Consider the following 18050-nt stretch of genomic DNA (forward strand, 5'->3'; position numbering starts at 1 on the left):
AGTACAAGTCTTTAATCTCACTGGTTAAATTTATTCCTAGGTACTTTATTTTTTTGGATGCAATAGTAAAGGGGATTGCTTCCTTAATTTTTCTTTCTGACAGTTCATTGTTAGTGTATAAAAATGTCTCTGATTTCTGAGTATTAATTTTATATCCTGCCACCTTGCTGAATTCATTTATCAGGTACAGTAGTTTTTTGACTGAGACTTTAGGGTTTTCTATATACAATATCATATCATCTGCATATAATGATAGTTTTACTTCTTCTTTTCCAATTTGGATGCATTTTATTTCTTTTTCTTGTCTGATTGCTGTGGCTAGGACTTCCAGAACTATGTTGAATAAGAGTGGTGAAAGGGGACACCCCTGCCTTGTTCCTGATCTTAAGGGGATTGCTTTTAATTTTTGCCTGTTGAGTATGATGTTGGCTGTGGGTTTGTCATAGATGGCCTTTATCATGTTGAGGTATGTTCCCTGTATTCCCACTTTGCTGAGAGTTTTGATCATGAATGGGTGCTGGATTTTATCAAATGCTTTTTCTGCATCTATTGAAATTATCATGTGGTTTTTCTCCTTCCTTTCGTTTATATGATGAATCACATTGATTGATTTGTGAATATTGTACCAGCCTTGCCTCCCGAGAATAAATGCCACTTGATCATGGTGTATGATTTTTTTCATATATTGCTGGATCCAGTTTGCTAATATTTTATTGAGGATTTTAGCATCTAAATTCATCAGGGATATTGGCCTATAATTTTCTTTCTTTGTGTTGTCTTTGCCTGGTTTTGGAATCAGAATTATACTCGGCCTCATAAAAGGAGCTTGGAAATCTTCCTTCCTCTTGATTTTTTTGAAATAGCTTGAGAAGGATAGGAGTTAGTAGTTCTTTGAATATTTGGTAGAATTCACTTCTGAAGCCATCAGGCCCAGGACTTTTCTTTTTTGGAAGTTTTTTGATAACTGTTTCAATCTCATTTGTTGTAATCGCTCTGTTTAGGTTTTCTGATTCTTCCAGATTAATTTTGCAAAATTATATGTTTCAAGGAATTTGTCCATTTCATCTAGGTTGTCTACTTTTTGGCATACAGTTCTTCATATTATTTTCTTACAATATTTTGTATTTCTGTTGTGTCAGTTGGTATTTCTCCACTCTAATTTCTAATTTTATTTATTTGAGTCCTCCTCTTTTTTTCTTGGTGAGTCTGCATAAAGGTTCATCGATCTTGTTTACCTTTTCAAAGAAACAGCTCCTGATTTCATTGATCCTCTGTATTGTTTCTTTAGCCTCTATGTCATTTATTTCTGCTCTGATCTTTATTATTTCCTTCCTTCTACTACATTTGGGCTTTACTTACTGTTCCTTTTCTAGTTCTTTTAGATGTAGAGTCAAGTTGTTTATTTGAGCTTTTTCTAGCTTCTTGAGGTATGCCTGTAATGCTATGAACTTCCCTCTCAGAACTGCTTTTGCTGTGTCCCATAAATTTTGAGTTGATGTATACTCGTTATTGTTTTTTTCTAGGAATTTTTTAATTTCTTCTTTGATCTCATTGTTAACCCATTCATTATTTATAACATGCTATTTAGTTTCCAAGTGTTTGAGTATTTTTCAGTTTTTCTGTTGTGGTTGATTTCTAGTTTCTAGATTGATTTCTAGATGCCATTGTGATCAGATAAGTGCTCGATATGATTTCAATCTTAAGTTTGTTGAGACTGCTTGTGTGCCCTAACATGTGGTCTATCCTAGAGAATGTACCATAAGCACTTGAAAAGAATGTATATTCTGCTGCTTTAGGGTAAAAGGTTCTGAAGATATCTATTAAATAGAGTTGATCTAGTGTGTCCTTTCAGTCTGCTATTTCTTTGTTAACTTTCTTTCTTGAGGATCTATCTAGTGATGTTAATGGGGTATTGAAATCCCCCACTATTATAGTATTGCTGTTGATCTCACCCTTTAAATCCATCAAAGTCTGCTTTATATATTTAGGTGCTCCTATATTAGGTGCATAGATATTTATAACGGTTATATATTCCTGTTGGATTGCTTCCTTTATCATTATGTAGTGACCTTCTTTATCTCTTACTATAGTCTTTGTTTAAAAGTCCATTTTGTCTAAGTATTGCTACCCCAGCTTTTTTTTCATTTCCATTTGCGTGAAATATTTGTTTCCATCCTTTTATCTTCAGTCTATTTTGCATCTTTTATTTTAAGGTGTGTCTCTTGTAGACAGCATATGTAATGGTCCTGTTTTCTTATCCATGCAGCTACCCTATGTCTTTTGATCAGATCATTTAATCAATTTACATTTAAGGTTATTATTGATATGTAATTGTTTATTGCCATTTTATTCTTTAAAACTGTATTCCTCTTTTTCTATATTCTTTTTCCACCTCTGATCTGTTTAAAACAGGCCCCTTAGCATTTCTTGCAACCTTGGTTTGGTTGTAGTGAATTACTTGAGGTTTTTTTGTCTGGAAAGCTTTTTATTTCTCTTTCAATTTTAAACGATAGCCTTGTTGGATAAAGTAGTCTTGGTTCTGCACTACTTTGACTATTTCTTACCATTCTCTTCTGGCCTCAAGTGTTTCTGTTGAGAAGTTGAAAGTCATCCTTATGGGGGGCTCCTTTGTAAGTGATAGTCTTTTTTTTTCTCTAGCAGCTTTTAATATTTTCTCTTTATCACTTAGCTTTGGTATTTTAATTATGATGTGTCTTGGTGTAGATTTCTTTGGGTTTCTCTTTAATAAGAGTTCTCTGTGCTTCTTGAACTTGTGAGATGTTTTCCTGCCTTAATTGAGGGAAGTTTTCAGCTATGATATGTTTGAACAGTCTCTATCCCTTGTTCTTTCTCTTCTTCTTCAGGAACCCCTAAGATGCGGATGTTATTTCTCTTCATGTTGTCACAGAGCTCTCTTAGTTTCCTCAGAGTTTTTGAGTCTCTTTTCTTCTTTCTGCTGTGCTTCCGTTCCTTTATTTATCTTGTCCTCTTACTCACTGATTCGATTCTCAGCTTCATCCATCCTGCTTTTAATTCCTTCCATTGTGTTCTTCATTTCTGATATTGTATTTGTCATTTCTGACTGTTTTTTTATTATTTCTATGTCCTTTTATATATTTGCTCTCTATTTAGGTGTTCATAATGACCATCTATTGTTGTTCTAATATCTTTGAGCATCCTAACAATCGTTATTTTAAACTCTGCATCTGGTAATTTGGTTATATCTGACTCATTCAGGCCCTTTTCTGGGATTTCTCTTGATTTATTTGTGTTGCATTTCTCTGCCTTCTCATACTGTCTGTGTAAAAGAAGGTGTTGGCCACTGGAGTCCACTGGTTGTGGCCTCTGTGTTCCCTATGTGTGGTCTATCTGCAGGCCCATCACTTCCTCTGCTGCTGCTGCCTAGGGCGTTCTGGTATGGGAGTTGCCGGTGCCTGCCCACTGGGGCTGTTGCTGTGGTCTCCACCTCTCCTTCAGGGGAGTGGCTGTGATCACGTGTTACTGCTTGGGTGTACAACCCTCGGTCTTGGCCTTCGCTGTCTTGCCCCCACGGGTGGCGTTATGCTCAGCCCTGAGGGCTGGGGTGAGCACCTTTGCTCAACTGTGGGTCTCCGCCTGATTCCGGGCTTTTGCCCCGCCCTTGCAGGAGGAGCCCGCTCGTGGGAAGTCTGTAAGCCTTGGCTCCACAGGCCGGGTGGGACTGTGTGCCCATGCTCAGTAGCAGGACTCCACCTGTTCTGGGCTTTTGGCTCCACCCCCGCAGGAGGAGCCAGCTCCCAAGTCAGGCCACAAACCTCGGTTCCATGGGCGGGGCAAGGTTGCGCTCCTGCACCCTTGCTCAAGGGCAGTCTCCACCCCTTCCGGGGCTCCCGTCCTTCTCCCGCAGGCTGGATTGCAGGCTGCCCGCAGCTGGGCTTGACCACTCTTGCACGTCCTCTCCTCCCCAGCCATGCAAGACAGAGCTCACACCTGGGCCTCAGTGGTGGCCAGCTGGCTTCCATCCTTGCCGACAGAACCGCGCTTCCGCGTCCCACCACTGCCTGCCCTTGGGCAAGCCCTCAGCCATGTGGGTGGGGGCACTGCAGCTCAGACCCTAAGACTCACTACTCTAGTACCGGAAGCTCCCTCCTTCTAAGCGACTCTGCTCTGAGTGCCGCGGGAGAGCTTGTTTGGCTGGTGTCCTACTTCTATTTGCTGGTATTGCTGTTTCCAGGGGAAATATTCTCTTCATATTTGGGGAGTGCCTCATCCCAGGGGTTAGGGTAGCTGTCTCTCAAAATGTTTCTCCCTGTGCCTCCTAGATTACACTCTCTTCCTGCTACTCTGGTCCTCCCCTTTCTCCCCATCCCCTGGAGCCCCGGGTGAGTGGTTGTGAGAGAGGTGTTCTGCACGGTCCCTTTAAGAAGAATCCTGGGTATGAGAAATCAGTCTCTTTCTCACAAACAATATCCTGACTTGTTTCCAGCTAAATACTGTCCATACGCCTCTTCTAGGCTCTGGGGCTGCAGGCTGGGACTTTGTTCCTGGGTCTCAGGACCGTCCCCTCTCTGCTAAACTCACTTCCCGCCACGCAAGTCTCTCCCGGCTGCCGTTCGGTCCGGGGAGCTGGGCAGCCCTCTCCGCGTTTCCGCTTTTCCTACCACACTCTGTGTGGTTTTTTCGGTGTTCCTTGGTTGAAGAGTCTTCTTAGTTTTGTCTAAAGTTGGTTTTTCCAGATGATGGTTCTTAAAATTAGTTTGTAATCCACTTTGGTTCTGGGAGGTGGAAGTTGGTACGTCTGCCTACTCCAGCGCCATCTTGTCTCCTCCAAAAAGAGAAGTATTATTGATACAAGATTACTTTTTCTTCTCTAAGCAGTTAATCCATCACTTGGCTCTTCAAGTGCATTACACTTACATAAGCATTCATCATAAATGCTTTTTTTTAATCACTTTAAAGAAAAAATACTGAGTTAGAAAGTAGAATGTTATAAACCTTTACAATGTAAAAATTACTAAGAAAAATCAAGATATGAAAAAAGTGAAAGTGTAAATGCAAAAATGTTTCTTTCCTAGTGAACAGTCAATACTCCAGCTAAAACAAGTAATATAAAAACAAAAGCAGAGAGCAAGATAAAAAATATCCCCAATAAAAAATGGGCAAGACCTTGGCTGGTTGGCTCAGTGGTAGTGTCAACCCAGCATGTAGATGTCCTGGGTTTGATTCCTGGAGAGGGCACAAAGGAGAAGCACCCATCTGCTTCTTCATCCCTCCCCCTCTCACTTCTCTCTCTCTCTTCTCTGCCCCTCCTGCAGCTATGGTGCGATGGAGCGAGTTGGCCCCATGGACTCTGCCTCAGGTGCTAAAAAAAATAATGGCTCTGGTTGCAACTGGGGCAAGGGCCCCAGAAGGGCAAAACATCGCCCCCTTGTGGGCATGCTAGGTGGATCCTGGTCCAGCACATGCAGGAGTCTGTCTCTGCCTCCCCTCCTCTCACTAAATAAAAAAATTTTAAAAATAAAATAAGGCCCTGACCAGTTTGCTCAGTGGTAGAGCATCAGCCTGGCATGCAGGAGTCCCGGGTTCGATTCCCGGCCAGGGCACACAGGAGAATCGCCCATCTGCTTCTCCACCCCTCCCCCTCTCCTTCCTCTCTGTCTCTCTCTTCCCCTCCCGCAGCCGAGGCTCCATTGGAACAAAAGATAGCCCGGCACTGGGGATGGCTCCTTGGCCTCTGCCCCAGGCGCTAGAGTGGCTCTGGTAGCAACAGAGCGACGTCCCAGATGGGCAGAGCATCACCCCCTGGTGGGCGTGCCAGGTGGATCCCGGTCAGGTGCATGCGGGAGTCTATCTGACTGCCTCCCAGTTTCCAGCTTCAGAAAAATACAAAAAATAAAAAAATAAAAAATAAAATTAAAAATGGACAAAGAACATAAATGGACATTTCTTCAAAGAGTATATACAAATGGCCAACAAACTTATGGTTCAACATCACTAATCCTTAGAAAAATGCAAATTAAAACCACAATGGTATATCAGCACACACCCAGTAGGATGGCTACTATCAAAAAACCAGAATAACAACTGTTGACAGGGACATGGAGAAAGAAGAGTCTTGTGCACTGCGGGGGGAATGTAAGAACAGAATTTCCATATGATCCAGGAAGTCCACATCTGGGTCTGTATACAAAAGAACAGAAAGGAAAGACTCCAAAAGATATATGGACATCCATATTCATGGCAGCACTATTCATAATAGTCAAAATGTGGAAGTAATCCAAGTGTCCATTAACAGGTAAATAGATAGACAATATGTAATATATAAACACAAAGGGTATTCAGCTTTAAAAAGAAACTCTGATACATGGTACACCATGGATGAACCTTGAAGACTTTATGCTAAGTGAAAAAGACCAGTCACAAAAAGACAAATACTGTATGATTCCACTTACGAGGTATCTAGAGTAATCAAATTCAGAGAAACACAAAGGAGAATAGTATTGCCAGGTGTTGGGGAGAGGGAAATGAGGAGTTGTTCACTATGTATGGAGTTTCAGTTTTGCAAAGTGCAAAATTCTGGAGACTGGTTGTATAACAATATGAGTGTAGTTATCACTACTGAAGTGTACACTTTCAAATGGTTAAGGTGGTAGGAAAATTTAATTACGTTTCTTTAACCACAATTAAAAAAAAGAAAAGCAAGAGAAGGTGTATTGTTTAATTTATAAATGTAACCACAAGAACTAAAAATAGAAGAGGAGGCAATGAAAAAGTGTTCAATTCCTTATCTTTCATATTGATCAACAGATTCAATAAAACAAAACAAAACTATAAAAGTAGTTAACGGGCGGTGGATCTGGCGATTTGGGCAAGACCACAGATGGAAAGATGTACTTGTACTTAAACCCTTCTCAATGGTATAGACTATTAATTTTTCTACCATGGAAAGAGAGGATTATAAAATTCATTTTCTAATAAAATAAATATAAGACAAAACAATTCTGAATTACTTTTATAAATTATTGCTTTAAAAACCATATTTTCCCATGTATAAGATGCTCCCAAGTATAATATGCACCTTAATTCTGGGGCCCAAAATTTGAAAAAAAAATGTATTACATAAAGTTACTGAACTCAAGTTTTATTCATCATAAAATTCATAACTCCTCATTGCTGTCAAAACTCCCATCCATTAGCTTGTCCTCATCTGTGTCTGATAACGAATCACTGTCTTCATATATTGCCTCGTCCTCAGCTCCATCCACGGTGTTTGAAATGCCACAACCACTGTATATGACACACCCAGTTTTTAGACCCCAAATTTTTCAAAAAAGGGTGTGTCTTATTATACATGTAGAAATACTGTATTTTAAACTTTATTTAAAAAATAAAAGTAGAAAACAATTCCTTTTTCTAATGACATCAAAAAGAATCTGCTTAATTAAATCAATTTTTCTTTCACAATACTCTCAGGGTTACTACCAGTAGGTAAGGGAAGGGCTGGAAGAAATGGATATATTTCAGATTAAATGAGAAGAAAAAGAAAGGTTCCCATAAAATTTATTTGGCAAAGAACAAGTTTGACATTATCTTTTCTTTTCCTTCTTTTCCAAGTGAGAGGAGGGGAGATAGGGAGGCAGACTCCCACATGTGCCCCAACCAGGATCCACGCAGCAACCCTGTCTGGGACCTATGCTCTGCCTATCTGGGCCCATGCTCTCAACTGAGTTATTTTTAGTGTCTGAGGTAGAGGATCCACAGAGCCATCCTCAGCACTCGGGGCCAATGTGTTCCAATCAACTGAGCCATGGCTGAGAGAGAGGGAGAGAGGGGGGGGGGAGGAGAGTGGAGAAGCAAATGGTCACGTCTCCTGTGTGCCCTGACCAGGAATCAAACCCTGGAGATTCATATGCCGACCCAATGCTCTACCACTGAGCAAACCAGCCAGGGCCAGAAATTATCATTTTTTAATGCAAAGGGAAAAAAATTAGTATGATCAGACATCCTCAAACTATGACCTCCTTATTAAATTCCATATGGAGTTAAAATTAACACAAACATAAGCGTGTCTACAAACAATAGAGATTTTTTAGAAATCTTATTTTTCAAGAGCTAAAACTCTTCAGAACATACAAATATTTTTAAAAGATCTGTGTAACCCTTAGAAAACATAAGTGCATAGATCCTAAAGAGACTCAATAAAGGAGTTATGTTTTATCAATGGCCACTCCTTAAGTTCCAGGAGCTAAAACATTTAAGGGAGTTTTATATAAACACTTCTCTAAGTGGGGAAGCAGCATGTTCGTATACTCCATAATCAACAAGCCCTTATCATAATACCAAAGCTAAAAATTAGCTGCAAAATAAAAATACAAATTAAAGGTATAAAGCAAATTATACATGAAAGATTTCTTTTTCTTGTTTTACCTTGAGCGTTAGCATAAATGACCTATTTCCACCAGTCTTCAACAGCGTCGTCTGCTTCACCAGAGATTCGCAAAATGACAAATTCAGATACACTTCTAGTTCAATTTTTTAAAAAGCATTTTTAATTTTGCTACTGGGCTTCAAAAGACAAACTACTTTAAGCAATTATTATGTTCCTATATTCTAATATAAAATCTAAAGTTTTTCCTTAGGAATAACTGCATTTAGAAATAAGCAAAAAGAATCACATTTAGCCCTTCTGGTATTTCAACATAAGCTTTTTTTCTAAAGTTAATGTATAATCAAAAACAAAATTTTATTTGAAATCACCAATATGCCCTGGCCGGTTGGCTCAGCGGTAGAGCGTCGGCCTAGCGTGCGGAGGACCCGGGTTCGATCCCCGGCCAGGGCACACAGGAGAAGCGCCCATTTGCTTCTCCACCCCTCCGCCGCCCTTTCCTCTCTGTCTCTCTCTTCCCCTCCCGCAGCCAAGGCTCCATTGGAGCAAAGATGGCCCGGGCGCTGGGGATGGCTCTGTGGCCTCTTCCTCAAGCGCTAGAGTGGCTCTGGTCGCAACATGGCGACGCCCAGGATGGGCAGAGCATCGCCCCCTGGTGGGCAGAGCGTCGCCCCTGGTGGGCGTGCCAGGTGGATCCCGGTCGGGCGCATACGGGAGTCTGTCTGACTGTCTCTCCCTGTTTCCAGCTTCAGAAAAGTCAAAAAAAAAAAAAAAAAAAGAAATCACCAATATAATAGATTTTGGCAGGATTATTCAGAGATGGTAAAACCAGTGGGTGAAAGGTTTTAAGGGAATAGAATATTCATTCATACAATCTCAAAGCATCACTCCCTAAATTAGTTATAAGAAGTCATAAAGCAACTTCTACTTTTTAATAATCAAGGAGATAGAAAATTTACTCAAAAAGATAACTGTGAAATATGAGTATGACAATAAAAGAATAATAATAATCTTAAAAAGCCCACCGATATAGTAAAAGGGCACAGAAACACTCAGCTTTGTACTGTGGTTTACTAGGCTGCAATGTTATCATCCATAAAGTGGGACAATGATATCTACCTCTGAATATTGTTGTGAAGATTGAACAAAAATAAGTTTAGGCTGTGGAGAGAGCCTCAGTGGATAGAGCATTGTCCCAGGGCACTGAGGTCGTGGGTTCCATCCCCAGTCAGGGTAGGACACTTAAGAGAAGCAATCAATGAGTACACAACTAAATGGAACTTAACTAAGTGGAACAATGAGTTTATGCTTCTCTCTCTCTCTCCTTTACCTTCTCCCTTTAACTCCCTCTCTCAATAAGTGAAAAAAATGTTTTAAAGTTTAAAGCACTTGGTACATGTGGGTACATCATAGAAGTTAGTTCTATGCTCTTTAACATACTTCAAAGGCAAAAAGACTGAGAATCTTTGAAGATAATTGTTTTCTCTAATTATTATTATTATTATTATTATTGACAGAGACAGAGAGAGAGTCAGAGAGAGGGACAGATAGGGACAGACAGACAGGAAGGGAGAGAGATGAGAAGCATCAATTCTTCGTTGCTGCTCCTTAGTTGTTCATTGACTGCTTTCTCATATGTGCTTTGACGGGAACTATAGCAGACCCAGTGACCCCTTGCTCAAGCCAGGAACCTTGGGCTCAAGCCAGCGACTATGGGGTCACATCTATGATCCCACGCTCAAGCCAGTGACACGGCGCTCAAACCGGTGAGCCCATGCTCAAGCCAGCGACCTCGGGTTTGGAACCAGGGTCCTCCACGTCCCTGTCCAACATCTATCCACTGCGTTATCGCCTAGTCAGGCAAGTTTTCTCTACTGACCTTATTTTATTAAACAATCAATCACTGCTAAAATTCAACACTGTCTGGAAAACCTAGCTAAATGGTTCAGATAAGAAAAATAAATGAGACATATAGAAGAGGTAAAACTGTTATTTGTAGATGACATTACTACCTCTAAATTCAAAGACAACCAACTAAGAAGTGATCAGAACTGCCTGGCCTGCGATGGTGCAGTGGACCCAGTGCTGACATGGAGTGCTGAGGTTGCCGGGCTTGCCTGGTCAAAGCCCACACAACAGGCAACCAATGAACTGCTGGGGTGAAGCTACTACTTCTCATGCCCACTCCCTCTATAAAATTTATAAATAAAATCTTTAAGAGAAAGAAATTATTAGAACTAATAAGGTGGCCAGTTTGAGTTAAACATACAAAAATATATAATAAAATGGAATAAAAGCAACAGAAATTTATAAAATATCTAAGAAAAGACATAACAGGAAATGTGCAAGACCTACAGGACCTTACTGAAAAGCATGGAGGAAATTAATAAGTTTTATACCAGATACTGGTAAGACAAAACTGTATATTATAAAATTAGCAGTTCTCAAATTAATCTATAAATTCAATGCAATTCCAAATCAAAATACCAATAAGATTTCTTTTCATCTGGAAGAGAAAATATACAATAGCCAAAACAATATGAAAATAGAAAATTTATAAAATGGGCCTTACCATAACATATATCAAAATTAGCTATAAAAATAATACAATAATCAAACCAATGATGTTATATGCAAAAACAAGTTTCTCCCCAAAAATCAATGAAAAAAATAGAAAATACTTATTCATCTCTGAGAAGTTTAGTATATAGCAAAGTTATCATTTCAAATCAGGATGAAAGAGCAATCCATTCAATATTAGTATTAGTAGAATATATTTTGAAAAAATTAAGTTGTATCAGTATACCATAAATAACTAAACCACCAAATACCAGATTTATTGAAAAGATAATTACTTAAGCTGTATAATTAATAGAAGATAAATAGAATATTCTAAGATGCGATACATATCTACCTAAGAGAGTAAACACAGAAGCCATAAAGAAAAGGACAGATATAAATAAAAATGAAAAACTCCAGACAACCAACAGGTTAGAGAAATGCTGGCAACTTTTAAAGACAAGATGTCCATGTCCCTTCCAATAAATTTTTTCAAAAGAAAAAGACTCCAAGAGAAAAAAATTGGAAAAAAACATGAATAGACAACTCCCAGAGGAAATACAAATGAATAACTATGTATAAAAAGATACTTGTTTTTTAAATAAGCATGTTTTGCCAATCTTATTTGCAAAACTTTAAAAGACCAATAACATGCAATGGGGGCGTAAGAAAATGCCTCATCCATACAGTTGTTGGGAATATAAATTCCCAAGTTTTTGGAGGATAATATCAAGTTTTAAAATAAGCATATCTTTGATCATGTTTGTAAGTATATTAAATATAAGAATGTTCCTTCAGCATAATTTGAAATAGTGATTTAATAAAAGCAATTTTATGTGTTCATCAACCAAAAAAAAGATTAAATAAATTATGGTGCAACAATACTGTGGAACACTATGTATGAATTACAAAAAAAAATAGATCTATATATCCATGTATTATGTATCTATGTATGTATTTATAGCTAATCATCTGTCTATCCTGATAAACAAAGATGACCATAAATGAAAACATCAATAGCAGGAACATGTGAAAAATATGTAGCCATTTAATTGGATAAGTGGGTGTGTATTTATTGGATAAAAGGGTGTACTTCTAGATATATAGATATGATATAGAATATCCCAAACTGTTAACAGTGGCTACCCTAGGGAGTGAGGAACATTCCACTTTATGTATTTCTGTATTTAAAATTTTTAGCTAAGTGCCTTGGCTTTCTAATCTAACAGTAGGCCACTGGTGGCATTTTTGTTTTATTATCATTCTCAGTCACATTCCGACATAGGTTAGCTGTCACGGACAGTGCATTGTGTGCATAGAGTAGGGACACCATGATTGGTAATTCCAAACATTTCTACCTGGATACTACCAAAGCACCTTGAGCTCAAAATTCAGTTACTTGTTCTAGGTAATAAATAACCTTCTCTCATAAACCTCTTCTTTCTATATTCCCTAGGCTCTCTCAATGAAGAAATGAGTTATCAGGCCACCCTCTCTTCCCTACAGGCAATCAGTCTCTAATTCATATTGATTCTACCCCCTAAAATCACCACTGAATCCATATTTCTTTTCCATTTCCTCAAATCTATCACCTGGACAACTTCCAAAGTCTCCAAATTAGTCTCATCCATGGCCAATTCATCTCCCATACCGGTTTCAAGTATGATCTTTCTAAAAATGAAAATCTAGCCTGACCAGGTGGTGGCACAATGGATAGAGCATTGGCCCAGGATGCAGAAGACCCAGGTTTGAAACCCAAAGTCACTGGCTTGAGCTTGAGCTCATCCAGCTTGAGCAGAGTCACTGGCTTGAGCATAGGATCATAGACATGACCCCATGGTCGCTGGCTTGAGCCCAAAGGTCGCTGGCTTGAACTTGAGCAAGGGGTCATTTGCTCTGCTGTAGCCACCTCCAGCCCCATCACAGCACATATGAGAAAGCAATCAATGAACAACTAAGATGCTGCAATGAAGAATTGATATTTCTCATCTCTCTCCCTTCCTGTCTGTCCCGATCTGTCCCTCTCGCAAAAAACAAAACAAAACAGAAAAACCCACATAATAATTAATTAAAAAATGAAAATGTGCATTTTATGTGCTTAAACTCTTCACCAATGAGAAAAAGTCTGAAACCTGCAGTACCAGATATTCAAGAGTCCTCAGGAACCAGTGTCTATGAACAGGATCCTTTGCCTCACTTCTCGTAAGTGCCCACTTCACACTTCATGTCCTAATAAGGAACGCATATGGGACTAAACAACCAAACTGATTTTAACTCCCCAAACATATCGTGCAGCTGTACAATGCCTGGAATGATGCCACCCAACATCTTCATCCATCCAGCAAACCTATTTATCCTTTAAAAGCCTCTAGGAAGGCTTCTCTCACCCCAAACTCCTTCCCAATATCCATTCTTGAAAGAAGTACCTTACACACACACACACACACACACACCTTTATTAATTCTTCTGTCTTTCCTCCTACAAGTTCCTCAGTTCTTCACTGGCAGAGTCTTGTATTATCCACCATTACATTTTCTGAGACCACTCTAGTACCACGTGCCTGGTTTATAGTAGGCGTTCAACAAAATTTTTAAAATTGAGTTTAAACACAAGTAATATGTGAAAATGTAAGTAAGACTGGAATTTTTAAAATTCATGTTTTAACTAGGCTCATTTCAATCATAAAAAAACAGACACTCAAGTTATCTTCCTTAAAAAGAGGTCTGGGAGCGGTATTAGAAAGCTGTCATGGCCTGTAGGGAGAATTTTTCGGTAAAAAACTGCTTCCCGCCTCTTCGAGTCATCAGAACTTCAACTTGCACATGGTCAGTCCTGGCCTCACCAGCCTCTTCCTTAACTCTACAGCTTCAGTCCTCTCTACTAGCAAGCAATTCACCTCCCTGTCAGCTCATTCCAGTGTCGGAGGGTTATTCACCTCCCTGTCAGCTCATTCCAGTGTCTGAGGGTGGTGTTGCTGTTGGTTCCTGGCGCCAGGCCACCATGTCTTCTCTCCAGTAAAGCAAGGACCAACTGCCCTGTAGCTCGTGCGCCATGCCAGAAGCTCCAGGACCAGTAACTTGGTTCCCCCAACTCTCAACTCAATACATTATTTTAATTTCTTAGAACCATTACTAAAGTAGATCACTAAAATTATTTTGCAATACTTTTTAAAAACAAGTCTTGCCAAGACTTGTTAACAGTAGAAAAAAAAAAAAAGTTCTGCCTATTTCTTCACTGAACCAGCTACACATTCCAAATGTGCAAGGAGTTAACAATCTTTTTACTTGTAAATGTGCACACAAAGAATCCTCTGGATTGTTAAAATTGTTCAACAGCATGGTTTAAAAAGCATTTTTTACAAGCTTTTTACAAAATATCCCTTACACTTATAATGCAAAGAAATGAGCAGTCTGGACATTTTCTTGTTAAATTTGATCCCAAAATATCAAGTAACTTTATATAAGGATAATCATATCCCATGGCAATCTATCATTAACCAACAAAACCTGTTTCTCTTCCTCCAAACTAACACTACAAGGTAGTGACTGAAGGAAGGCCACTCACTGACAAAATCCGTAGCAAGGAACCAGGGAGTACCTGCTGTGAGACAGGCACTCCCAGGTGCTCTCCAATAAAATCAGATTCCCAGCGCTATTAATCTCCTGCTTTAAACGTAGAAAAAAATCTAATTAAATGTCTATTATATATCCAGAGACATCACATTTGCATTAAGAGCAAATTTAACAAAATAACACTATACTCATCTTTGAAAAGAGAGAGCAATTTATTCACTAAAAAAAATGCTGCTATTCCAATATTTACTGGAATGAACTATTATTAGAAGGAACTAAGGGGAAGCTCTTTGATAACAGCCATTCAGAAGATCTGGAGGAAAATAACTTTTTCCAATGCAGTTTGTCCTTACATTTCTTGACAAAACGAAAGGATTTTCTATTTTTAAAATCAGGTAGCTATTCTACTTAGCCAACCTGTTTATTAACTATCCTCATTGGTGATTCATTTTAGTTTCAGCTGTGGTAATGAGCAGCTGACTATAATATCATAACCATCAGTTTAGACTGTTTCTAATAAACATATAATCTTAACAGATCTCTCATTTCTGTCCTCTAATTTCAGAGGACAGAAATCAGTACAATTTAGAGTGCTGATGTCTTTAAATGAGCCTTGAAATGAAGGTATTATTAGAAAGCTTTCATTGAATCGCTTCTCGGCCTTTTGGCTAAGATCAAGTGTAGAAAGCTTTCATTGAACTAAAAGCATTAAGGGCAAGGGGTTCTTCCATCCCTTAGCAAAAATTCGTAAGTTTAAAAAACAAAGAAGAAATTAACTTGAATGTCTTGGAGAAATTTTAGTCAAGTGTTAAAAAGTTTATATCTCTTTATTTTCTTTTTAAAAAGTAATTGGAGCAATAAACCAAGAAAATATGATAACACATTCCAAAAGTATAGCAGACTTTGATTTCTTTCCAAAGGAGAAGCTTACAATGATTTTAATTTACTAATAGGCCTATTTACATTTGTAAAACTAATAAAAATAGGAAAGAAGCACCATTCCATCTTTCATAGTTGGAATTATTGGAAACTATCTAAATTTAATAAGAATTTATATTACTTAAAGTCATAAAGGTAAACCAGAGAACTAAAAATAGATTAAGATATCACTTAATGTTGATAAATCACAAAACAGAACGATAACTTTTAAAGTAATAAAGGCAATTTCCAGAAGAATCAGAAATATATGGTCAACAGTAGTTTTTTCTGGAGGTTGAAAGGTGGGATAGGGAACACTTTTTATATCTGTACAATTTGCACTTTCCTACCCTGTGTGTATATTCATCTTTTAATCTAGTTTTTAAACTGTCAATAATCAGCTACCTAAAAAACAAACAAACAGATTCTGTATTTCATTCTCTGTACCTAAGGACTCATGGACTGTCGACTTTATAAAATGGAACATATTCTAAAGTGAAATATCTCATCTATCAAATTAAAGGTAAGATAAAGAAAGCAAAGCCTTTCCCCCACAGTGTGACGTTCATAGCTAACCATCCTCAACTGTGACAATTATGAATGTTTTTTAAAAACCTACATACAATTCTTGGTATTGTTTGAAAATCAAGCCCTCCTTGATCAATTTAAGCAAAAACTCTGAAACTGTCCAAAATAACCCCTGCAAACTACTTCTCGATACAGTCAAGCTAATAATACACACAGGTCAGAGGCTTGCTAGCAGCAAACTCAATCAGTAAAACATTTAAGGTCTTATTTATTATCTTTGAAATCACAACGAGAGGCATTTTGAAAGTTTGCTATCTTCACTGATCCTTTCAGGAATGTATGCACTGCAGTTTCAGCCAGGAGTGCTTGAGTTTTTTAATGCAATTTACTTTTGCTTGTACAAGCAGTTAACACAAGCCAAAACGGTTGCGTTTTCTGTTAACCCTTGGTTTCAAACCTTTATCCTCACACTAACATTTCACCTTTCTAATTCTCCTAAGTATTATTCTCTCAAAGAAATTTCAAACCAGAACTTAATTCAAGGAAAGGGGGACACGCCAGGTCACTGATGATGGAATATGATTTAATATAACCGCCTCAGAACTGTATTATTTCTGTAACTTAGGTAGTGAGTAAAGATCACAGATTTTTGAGCTGTGCCTAGGCTCGTCCTGTTCTCACTTTGCATTATCTCGCCCCTACCTAGCGGATGGTCCCTGAAGCAACAAGGACAAAAAAAGAGTTCACAAAAGTTTACTTTGCACATAAACAATCTCATCTTGGAGACACATAAGTACCTAATGCACATTCCCGAAAACGCATCAACCCTACTCTTAAATAATATCTCCTATGTCTAATTTACTGGCAGCCCGACCATAGTCCAGATACTTTGTGAACTCTTCTAGGGCTAGGCGATGAAGGTAAACCTGACTTAAGAGAACTGGAGGCTTTAGGCCTGCTGGAAATGAAAAGGGCCAGCAAACTGAAGCATTCCTGTCTCTTAAGCCACAGCAAACTTAGTTCACTGAGGCATCAACTCTCAACCCCAAATACGTCCAGACTTAATGACGTAAACCCTTGAAAATTTATTAGGCGGGTCTCTCGAACCCACTAGGTGGACCTACTCTATTCCAAGGTCTCTGCTCGGGACCCTCAGCTGGGAGACTCCCAGACACCCTGCGCCCTTGAGGGTGCTCCACGCCAGCGCCCCACGCTCCTCCTCCGAACTCCCAACCCGAGTACCCCGAGTCGCCCTCCCAGACCATCTCGCCAAAGCATCTCCAGCCCCTCACCCTCCCCGCCCCCAGGCCAGGTCGAGCTGGCCCTTCACTTCCCCCGCCGCCCCTATTCCGGGGCACTCACCCGCGGTAGTAGGCTTTCACCCGGACCTGGTGAGAATGGTCCCCGAAGCTGCCGCCTGCGATCGGGTGAGACATGGCAGTGCTGTCCCTCTGGGTCGGCATCTCCTTCCTCCCCCGCCTCAACGCCGGAGGCCGAGGGTGCCGGGGGCGCGCCGGGCGCGGTGGGGCGCTCCGCCGCCTGAGCCTCCCCCAGAGCCGCGGCAGTCCGCTCGCCTACCCGTGCTCCCCGCGCGCGGCGCCGACCCAAGGGTCGCTGGCCGGGACAGCCGGAACCACGCGGCTCCTCCCACCGCCTGCGGCCGCGGCCGCCACCGCCTCTACAGCCACCCGGACCCAGCACGCCTCCCAACCTGGGGCCCTCCCACCTCGATCTCTCCAAAGGCCCACATTCCGGGGGAGGGCGGGCGCAAACACCCAGCCAACTCGAGGACCTTCGCTGCCCGGCTGAACCATTCTTCCGGAGGGCAAGGAAAAGGGGCAGAGAGAATAGGAGATGCTAACCATGACAGCAAACACTCCAAGAGAGGGTCTTTCGTGGAAGGCGTGTCGGAGAGAAGGTGATGGATCTGTGACTATAGTTCTGTAAAAAGCCCTCTTTCTATAGGGAAAATGGCAGGGAACAAATGCTGCAGCATCTCACCCCAGTTTACTAACTTGGTTGCGTCCGTGGTCAGCCGACTTGGATTCCGGTAGATTTCCTGAGCGGGTTTCTGGGATTTGGAGGCCCGGCGGGATTATGGGACAGG

The 18050-nt window shown here is 40.1% G+C and overlaps 1 protein-coding gene across 1 annotated transcript in view; it reads right to left on the bottom strand.

The window, feature by feature from the left end:
- Window positions 1-17644, bottom strand: part of PRKCI (protein kinase C iota) — a 77807-nt gene extending 60163 nt beyond the window's left edge. The window contains exon 1 of the mRNA XM_066241077.1: window positions 17306-17644. Within this exon, the coding sequence (XP_066097174.1) occupies window positions 17306-17406 (101 nt within the window). The 5' untranslated portion in view covers window positions 17407-17644. The remainder of the gene's footprint in view (window positions 1-17305) is intronic.
- Between the last annotated feature and the right edge of the window lie 406 nt (window positions 17645-18050).

Source organism: Saccopteryx bilineata, chromosome 8 (genome assembly GCF_036850765.1).
Source record: "Saccopteryx bilineata isolate mSacBil1 chromosome 8, mSacBil1_pri_phased_curated, whole genome shotgun sequence".
Taxonomy (NCBI): Eukaryota; Metazoa; Chordata; class Mammalia; order Chiroptera; family Emballonuridae; genus Saccopteryx; species Saccopteryx bilineata.